Source organism: Macrosteles quadrilineatus, unplaced genomic scaffold (genome assembly GCF_028750875.1).
Source record: "Macrosteles quadrilineatus isolate MER2022 unplaced genomic scaffold, UCM_ALF_1.0 Scaffold_4__1_contigs__length_99947679, whole genome shotgun sequence".
NCBI classification, from domain to species: Eukaryota; Metazoa; Arthropoda; class Insecta; order Hemiptera; family Cicadellidae; genus Macrosteles; species Macrosteles quadrilineatus.
In genome coordinates this window covers 85,772,170-85,782,330 of record NW_026542597.1, presented here as the reverse complement: position 1 = coordinate 85,782,330, position 10,161 = coordinate 85,772,170, and the positions used below count along the sequence as shown (strand labels likewise).

Here is a 10,161-nt window from a genome sequence, read left to right as displayed (position 1 = left end):
CGGAGGAGAGGTCGGAGACGACGAAGACTTCGACTGGGCCATCGAACGAGCCAGCCAGACCGATGTCCAGGATGTCAGGCGGGTGTCCAGCACGGGGGTAGTGTGTGGGGTCGGCCGGGGCAACCACGTTGATGTGAGGGTGGGCAGTGAGGTAGCGCCTGAGAGCGGCTCCAGTGAAGTTGCCTCTCCTGCAACCCCAGTCTAGGTGCTTCGCGTTGAGGTCGCCTGCCAGAAGCGCCGGGGTGCCGGGGGGCAGCAGCATGTCCAGGAGTCCGGGGTCGAGGCGTCTCGCTGGGGGGTTGTAGGCAGAGGAGACTTCCAGCTCTGCACCGTCATGCTGGAGGGCGATGGTCGTCACTTCGATGCCAGGCGGGAGGTTCCTGACGATCGGCCTGTGGGTGACCCGACGATGAACCAGTATCGCCGAGCCACCACTGGGACGTTGTTGCAGAGGCCTGTCTGTCCGGTGAGTGTAGTAGTTTCGGACGTTGAACCTGTCCCCACCGCGCAGATGCGTCTCCTGGATGAGGGCAACGTCAACGTCCATGTCAGTGAGGAGTTGTGTCAGCTCGTAGCGTCTGTCGGCAAGCCCGTCGGCGTTCCACGTGAGGATGCGAAGTCTACGCATGATGTTGGGTCAACTGGTCAACAAGTCGCTCGACGACGACCAACATGCTCCTCAGCGTGGAGATGAGTTGAGCCAGCTCAGACTGCTGCGACGGGCTCTTAGAAGACTGGGCCGGGGTTGAGGCCGGCTCGATAGGCTGGGCAGGGCGGCTGGGCTGCGGGGCAGGGCTGCTGGGCTGCGGGGCTGGGCTGCTGGGCTGCGGGGCTGGGCTGCTGGGCTGCCGGGCAGGGCCGCTGGGCTGGCGAGGTGGGACTTCCAGGCGAGGGCGGGGAGTTCGCCTCACTCGAGGGTTCGGGGTCTCGGCCGGGGCGGCGGACTGCTCCACAGGAGGGGTGGGTGTTCGGGGTCTCGGGCCGGAAGCTCTGCCGCGGTTGTCCGGGTTCCGAGGAGCTCGACGACGTCTTCTGCGCTGAGTCCGGAAGCCCTCGTCATCGACCTCGGGAGCCCCAGGTGCCTCTTCGTCCACTGGGTCAGGTCTCGGAGCCGGTGGGTCGACCCGGCGCGGTTGACGGCCCGACGGTGCCGTGGACGATTTCGCCGCAGCCGCGTACGAAGCCCGTTGCAGATTCTTGTAGCAAGTGCAGCCCCTGTAGTTGGCAGTGTGGGCCTCACCACAGTTGCAGCACTTCGCCTGGGCTGCTGGCTCCTTGGGGCACTCGGACACTGTCAACCCCTTGGCCGAAGAATTCGCCGGGGGTAGGACCAAGGAGCGCAGAGGTGCTTGCGCTCCTCGGTCCGACCCGGGCAAGAAACTAATCCCCTACTTACGAGGGTTGAACAAGACAATGCTTGGGTCAACCCTGCGATTAAATCCCATTAGTCGCGCCTCACTGACTACACCATTGATTCAGGCATATTTTTCTAGTGCAACTTAATACCAAACTAATGTTGTATCAACAAACTACCAAGCCGTACACTTTCACTTTCGAATTTAAATTGCAATAGAAAAGCTGATCCTTCAGTTGAATGTTGAACCACATTTAGATTAGATTTATAAAACAGTTAATAAAAATGTATGTTATAGGCTACTTTTTGATAATTACGACTTGGATAAGGTATGTGACTTTTTTATTCATGGTGTGTATCTAAAATCAATTAATGGAAATGTACGTTTATTAAAAGTGAATAATAACTAATAAGTTTATTCACTTTTAACAACTGCTTTAAACAAAAATAATCTTTGAAAAGAAAGGGGTGTTGCACCGTTAGTTTTAGCTTCGAAAATGTGTTGAACCCTATCAAAATGTGCAAATTTGCAATGGGCCCCCTCGCTATGAAATATACTATTTTTTTTATGCAGGAATGGTTTGTAAAATCCTTAGTTAATATAAATCCACGAATACAATCAATTGCTTTCAGCTTGTACCCACCATTGATAAAAACAAACCTGAATTTTACATCTTAGTTTCACAGGTTAATTCAACAGACTCTTCTTTATGATATATAGAACGCGCCTATCCATTGAAAGTATTTTATTTTTTCATTTATTAATAAATAGTGTGCCGTGCGCGTCACATTTTTATACATACATACTCAGCGCGCGAGCAATAATTTACTGGCCGAAGCGTATCAATAGAAAAGTAATCAAAATTATATGTATCAATACAGTATTAAGTTGATATACTTTGTAGTTTCTCAGATTCGACAGCAAGGATCGGAGTCAGAATTTGACTATTATATTTTATTATATAGTATTAAAAATTTGACGCTATCAATCCGTAACCACGGTCAAAGATAAAGAAGACAAGTATCAAGTAAGTAAGTATGTTTATTGTATTTGTGTCATAATGGTGTTTTTTATGTGGACAATTTTGTACAATTTTGAATCCCATATATTTTATTTACAAACACACAATACGGGCCATACTCAATTCATTTCACATTTCTTATGAGGTAAGCTTTACTTTTTTATGCCAACAATGATAAAATAATATCACAAAAACAAAATTTTACAAAGGAACAATTTTTAACAGTTGCATAGCCAACACTTTATATGGTAGCATACACCAAATTCCATATTATTTTAAAGTTATTGCAATTCTAATCGTCTTCCTAATTTAAACTCAATTTGTATTACTTTCTTTTAGTTTTCGAATTACCATCTATATTTGGCATTTATATTGTCACCATGTAAAACTTGAATAAAGACCAGTTTAAATTTCTATTATAGCCTTCTCGTTTTAAAACTCCGTCCTGAGCATGTGTCGGTTATTGTTATTTTAATTTATCATTAAAATATAGTATTTATGTTTATATTTATTGGTAATCCGGAGGCTGTAAATCTAATTAAACGATACTTAAACCATTACTTTGGAAATAGCCAAGTATATTCTGTCTAAACAAATTTGTGCTTGTCTAATCAGTTAGGAATAATTAATTATAGGATCTTGAGTAGTAAAGGTTTTCATTATATACACTTTTTTGTCGGCAGTACAACAGTTAAAAAAAGTAATCGAAACAAAACAATCGATTTACTTTTACTTTCAGATATTTCTAACAATGTACTACGACAACCATATACTTTCAGAAAACCCTAAGTAATTCTTATACAAAAAGTATTTTAAAATTTAAACAAAGCCTATGTAAACAACACTACCTTTTAAAGTAAATTTAGTCCAGGCACATTGTCATTTGGCAAATATCACTTTCAGAAATAGGCTCACCCACCTAAGCCGGAAATGCACAACATAATATGTTGTTCTTAAGAATTAGTTTCAAGAATGGTATGCGTTGCTTCTAAATAGTACGAACGTCCGGTAGTATTGAGTCATTCAATATCCTAACTCAACCACGAGAGAAAATGTCAGGTGTTTCCACAGGACGGAGACGAAGGGTGAATCACGGGTCGATGATCAAAACACATCACGTAGAATCATGCATGCCATAAGCAATAGTCGTCATACCATAAAGGCTATTTTAAAATTTGCAAACTATACCTTCAAAACAAAATACGTACAGCATGTGATAATTCTGAAACGCAGGGAAAAAGTTTAACTGTCTCACTTAATCTAATATGATTTTAATCATAATAAAATAATTCAAATTTAGTTCCGTACTATTTAGTGATAAATAGTTAATTTGTATTAAACTGCACTTAGAAAAATATGCAGTTTGTCTGCATTGAAAATGGGCTGATAAACGTAGGACAAAAACACATTGTTTTAACTACTTGGAATACATAATACAGTATCTTCCATTGTCTCTGTTAAAAATATTTATAGTTTCAAAATTACTCCTTACATTTTCATTTTTAAGTGGTGTATTCAGTGAGGCGTGACTAATGGGATTTACTCCCAGCCATTGTCTCTTTTAACCCGTATAAGCAGGGGATTAGTTCCTTGCAAGGGTAGGACCTAGGAGCGCATGGTTCCTCTGCGCTCCTCGGTCCTACCCCTACGAATTTTATTTATGACCACCCATTAGAGCAGGCATTGTGCGCTCCTCGGTCCGCGAATCTTTTTGGATAGCTCTCGCATATAAGGACACTTACTTACTCATCAATTTGTCATGTCATTTCTGTAGACCTATTAGAATTCCAATAACTATTTGAGAAGCCGAGAGTCGCACCCTATTGTGAGTATGGGGTCGACGATTGGCTTATAAGACAAAGTACACACATGATATGATTGATGATGGAAAATTTTGAAAGTAGGCCCTTATTGCAGGTGTGACTAAATAGTTAATTTTCAAAATTATTATTGAAACTTTTGATGATGTTTTTATAACATATTTCGTTGCTGTATTTTAAATCAACGTACACATATTCATTATTATAAATGTTGAATAATTATAATGATCATGGCATAATAGATTTCAAAGGTTGTTTAGAGCACTTTTTGTCTGAGATTGTTTTGACTGTCTAGCTTCTGTTTGGCAGTTTCCAACAGATCATATTTCACATATTTTTTTAGAAGAGATTCCTGAGCAAATGAGGCTCCGGTTGAAACTCACATCAGTTTACTAGTTATAGATCCGTCACAGTCCAGTCCCAGTTACATCCGCAAAACTAGTTTAGTTTTTTTCAGTTTTTAAATGTTACTTGAAAATTTGTAACTAACAAAATGTCAAAATGTTTTAAAACATGTAACCCTTATAGTTTTATTAATGTTAAAATTGATCTTAAGACTACACTTAAAAACTTAAGGAGAAAGCCTTGGCTCATACAGCAACGGTTATTGAATCTTATTTTATTCCATGATCAAGGACGTAAAATATAAAAAAATAACCAAACCTTTCGCATAGTTAAATGTTAATTAGTTTTTTGTGTTGGAATGTCAAGTGGGTGAATTGTTTGCATTCGTGTTACACATTATATATTGCTACAGTTACTATAAATCTTATAAATAATTACTGTCACTGTACAACGACATATTAGGTTAGGATAAATCCAAACATTGGACGAAATGGGAACCACTGTACCAGCTGATCGTAGTCGTAGTACCTTTAACTGTTCCAATCAATTTCCAAGTGTACACGGGTTACGTGCATAATAAAATCACACTGTTTTGTGTTGTTTAATTTGGAACACTGGTGTTTGACAAAGTAAAAATTGTGCTGCAAAGTAAGTAAATGCAGCAATTAGCAGCTTTATGTACTATAATTAGTATAATCAAATAATATATTTTGTTTTGGTCAGTGTTCATTATTTGTAAACTAATTGACATTTGCCGATACTTTATTAAGTAATCATAAACTCTGCGGACATTAGAGAAGTGTCGAGGGATTACGTTTTGCAGGTGATCAAATAATCGCTTTAGTTTAAGCATTGGCTATTTTGACAGTCAACTGTTTAAGGCAACGGTCACTTTTGGGTTACTTTGTATTTTATAAATTACGAGGCGTTAGCCCGTCCTACGTACGGGAATTCAGTAGTCAGTTTAAACCGTGTACAATTCAGATCAGCTAGTTTACACAAATAGAGGCAAAGTTTCTTGTAGTTTTAATGTGAAAAATCATCTTGTAAACAAATGTTGTGTGACCAAATATGTTTTCATTCCAATATGGCCTATACGATAATCATTTTAAATCCGACATTGTAAATGTCGAATTCAATGTGACGAATTGTAAATGACATTAGACATTTATGTAAATGAGATGTAGGTTTGCAGTTTAAATCGAAGTGTAATATACACAGTGGAGGGTATCTTGAAAATGACAATAGCTTAGTAAGAAATAATCAAATCTAAAAAGTTGATCAAAATATGTCTTCAAAGAAATCAAATATATCTTTATTTTAACTAATAACAATAAAACCCCTTTACTATAGACCGACATTCGTAACAGTTCGTCTATTCACCGCTAGGAACACTTAAATCGACGTTCTCAACAGTTCGTCTCGTTACCGCTAGATGTCAACTAAACGTAGCTTTGAATGTACCGTAATATTATCAGTAATATACCTTGTAATAAGTATAAAAAAATATTTTGACACCAGCCAAACAAATCAAACAGTTATTTATTTAACACCAATTCACAACACTCTGGTCTAAAACTGCAGTAGTACCATAAATAAGCCGTTTCACTTATTGATACTCGCAGTGATCTTTGTGTAGCTCGCGCATATAAGGATCCTTATTAAACCAAAAATCTATATTTCTTTTTTAAAACGTTTAAAAATTATTTGAAAAGCCGAGAATCGTACCTCCTAGTAAAGCCCCATGTACACGTAGCTAGTTTACTAGCAGCTAGTATTCGCTGCTAGCACTAGCTAGGCACACTAGCGCGAAAATTCCCATCTACACGTGGCTAGTTATTAGCGCTTATTATTAGCGCTAGTCATGTAGAAGTGAAGTGTTCATTGGTCGCAATAGTCATTTCAGTTTAGCACAAAATGTCTTCTGTTCCCTTAAATAGGAATGTTTTGAGACAAATTTTAAGAATTGGTGTACAAGAGTTGTGTGAACATGAGCTTAATCTGTGTGGGTTCGAAAGTGGATTAGGAGGCGAGAACTTCTTGGTGCGTCCAATACTCTTTTAAGAGAACTGGCATTGGGAGACCAGAGTACTTTAAGTTTTTGAGAATGGATGCTATTAAGTTTGAAGAACTGTTGGAACTAATCACTCTACTGATTAAGAAAAATGATACTGTGATCACTGGCGTATGGTGGGTGAGTGGCGATTAGCACTAGCAGAAGTGCAAATGCCCCGCTAGTACCGCGCTAGTTCGCTAGCGCTAGTGGTCACGTGCCCACCCCCACCACGTATTAGCGCTAGTAATATCAAACATGTTCAAAACGACTAGCAGCGAGTAAAATGCTAGCGCGCTAGTAAATTTTTACGCTAGTAGACCGTTTACACGAAGCGAATTTACTAGCGCTAATCAACTAGCTGCTAGTACTAGCCTCGTGTACACGGGGCTTAAGTATGAGGTCGATGATTGGCTTATAAATGAACATTGTTAATGGTATGATGATGATAGGAGTTTGAGACAATTTTTAATCGTTTACAGTTATTTAATACTATTAGTTGATTTTAAAATTATTATTTTCACCTTTGGTGATGTTATTTTGTTTAACATGTTTTGTTTTTATTTTTATATCGGTATATCTAATTATATTATACGCTACATGAAACTATAAGAACAATAAGGCATTTTTGTTTTAAGATTTAACCCCACATAGACCAAAATGTTAGTCTAGGTGTGTAGATTTGCAAACTGACCTCATATTTTTGAACAAGTCCTTGGGCTCTGCCCCAGTGGTTTTAACGATCCTATGTTATCCTTATGAGAACATATTTGTTTACATTATAATCAGATGGATAATATTTAATCGCTTTTAATATTTTAGTTGCAATTTAAGGAAACGTGTACTACAAAGATTTTATGACTTGGTTGGAATGAAATATTTACTATTTTAATTAAGGTTGGCGTAAATATTACAATGGAAAATAGCGAGAAAGCCTCACAATCTGACTTTGTGATGCTATCGCATATAAGGATCCTTACTTAGCATTTGCTTAATCCCCCGTAGAGTGAACCACATTTAAGTTAAAACTATTTGAAAAGCCCAGAGTCGTATCTAAGTAAGTATGAGGTAGATGATTGGTATATAAACGGACATTATAAATGGTGTGATTATTGTTTGATGTGGGGAGATTTTGTAATTGTTTACAGTAGGCTTAATGTTAGTCTGTTGATAGGCAACACTTTGTAAACAAATCGTTTTGCGACTTTTTGTAGTGTATTCATATTTGGCATATAGATTAATAATATATATATATGACGGAATTGCGGCTATTTAAACGTTGTTAACTTAAATAACATTAAAACCATAGAGCTAAATACAATAACAAAAACATGCCACTATAATTATGAATTCATTCTTTAAATGAGCATATAGATTTGCTTCTACAGTGGGCGATTTCATAGAAATGACAATAGATTAGTATGAAATAAAAAAATATCAAAATGTATCTTTAAATAAGAAACTACGATAGTTTTATTATTCTAAATAAGATTAAGAATTTTCAATCGGAAAGCCAAATAGTAATCTCATAAAACCACGTTTCCATAGCTAGATCGATGTTTAACATTAGTAAACTGATAACATTTACATATAAAACCTATTCACAATAAGACCGACGTTAGTAACAGTTCGTCTATTCGCCGCTAGACAGCACTGACATCGTCGTTCTTAACAGTTCGTTTCGTTACCGCTAGATGTCACCTAAACGTAGCTTGTAATGTATCGTAATATTATCATTAGTTGAAGTTGTATTGAGTACAAATTTAATCTTAGCCAAACATAATTTAACATATATTTATTTAACCCCAATTAACAAAATTCTTGTATAAAACTGCAGTAGTACTATAAATAAGCCGTTTTACTTTTTGACACTCGCAGTGATCTTTGTGTAGCTCACACATATAAGTATCTTTGCTTGTCCATACTTTATCTTGGTTGTAAATACATTTCTTTTAATATTGTTTGAGAAGCCGAGAGTCGTACCTCTATGTAAGTTAGAGGGTCGACGATTGGCTTATAAATGCATAATATACATGATTAGATTGATATACGACTACGTCAGGAGATATAGCAACCTTTAAAGCAGGTTATAAATAACAATCCAATGATAATTAAAACTAAATTTTTAAAATTTATTAGCTTCTTACCCTCCCTGTTGCAGCAAACCTATGTACTCGATAAACTAATTGTATTTAGAAAGGGAATAAATGTGATATTTTAAGGAGACATTTTAGTGCCAAATTAATCAGGCAAATGGAAATTCGCTTAATCTAATAGTCTGCAGGTTTTTTGTGGCGAGGGGTATTTTTTTATTATTATTATAGGTATTCCTATTAAACTAAATTACCTTACAGGGCATAGCACTCATTGCCATTTGATAATAAAAATAAGAAATTTGAGAAAGCCATTCATTATATTGGTTTGAAATAGATAAAAATCAATACGACTTAATACATTATACAAATAACCAATTTAGAATTAGATGCAAAGCAAAACACAATTTTGAATTTTAAAATGCGGTGATAAGTAAACAAGAGATACATTAAACCTGTATCTCTTCATTAAACCTTAAATATTTGCATTTAAATCGCAGTCAAAAGCTATACAAGGGCTTCGAGCTCTTTACCCTTCATAACCAACACTTTGTAAAAAAAATTATCAACGACTTTTTTGTAATGAGTTCACATTTGATATTTAAATTAATAATATATTATTTTAAAGGTACTGTACCCAATATTAGAGCTCATTGGTACCCAACAATTTAAACAGCTGATTGTTTTAGCTAACTAGCTGTGATGATACCTAATTACCGCATATTGTTTGATACATAGTATCTAAAAATTCGGGGTTTCTCTTTCATGAACAATTTTTTCTATTTAGTAACGTTAGAATTGTAATTACCTTTTCTAAATAAAACATTGCTGAGATTGTTTTGTTTACCTGTGTAGCTTTATGTTCTTTAAATATACTCATAAATGGCTGCAATTTTAAAACAAAAGATAAACAAAAACTCTGGAGACTAAACAATGCATAGATTTAACAAAACTAACGACCAAAAATAGATAATTACGAATAATATAAGTAAGCCTTACAAATATATTGATTCGCCTTCAAAGCAAAGTCGGCATTCAGTGAAGTACAACTTCAATACAACAGTATCCAGTAGATAGAAGGCGCAATTATCAAGCTTTCTAACACTTTAGCCAATGGCAGAGTTTTATTTTCATATATATCCTGGCTTACATCTCGTAAATGGAAAGGTTTTGGCTAAATCTGAAAAACTTTGGAGATGGTATGAGATCCTATCACTAAACAATTGTATGGGACATCGTACTTGAAATTTTATCGAACAATGCTTAGTTGTAAAGTTTTTTTTTCTTAAATAGTTAAATGTTATTTACATTTAAACTTATGGTTTGATAAGCTAAATTAGTAAAGAGTCCAACTCTCACTTTTGTTTAGAAAGAGCTTTAACAATCGGCATTAGTATATTCCTTATGGCTTCCACATAGTATTTTCCTTCAAATATAAAACTAGGCAATGTGCATGTCTAAACTGTTCTAAAAA

The 10,161-nt window shown here is 36.7% G+C and overlaps 1 protein-coding gene across 1 annotated transcript; it reads right to left on the bottom strand.

Moving 5' to 3' along the window:
• Positions 1–620: 620 nt before the first annotated feature.
• On the bottom strand, positions 621–1,704 carry LOC128993105 (uncharacterized). The gene is made up of 2 exons (XM_054416862.1): positions 1,672–1,704; positions 621–1,388 (listed from the first exon to the last, which is right to left on the bottom strand). Exons 1-2 carry the CDS (start codon positions 1,702–1,704, stop codon positions 621–623), a joined length of 801 nt encoding a protein of 266 aa, XP_054272837.1.
• Between the last annotated feature and the right edge of the window lie 8,457 nt (positions 1,705–10,161).

Bases quoted from the DNA above. Each gene is read 5' to 3' on its own strand.
- LOC128993105 (XM_054416862.1), bottom strand. From the start codon at position 1,704: ATGAATAAAAAAGTCACATACCTTATCCAAGTC. The intron at 1,389-1,671 runs GTAATTATCAAA...CCTCGTAAGTAG, and splicing joins TCACATACCTTATCCAAGTC to GGGATTAGTTTCTTGCCCGG.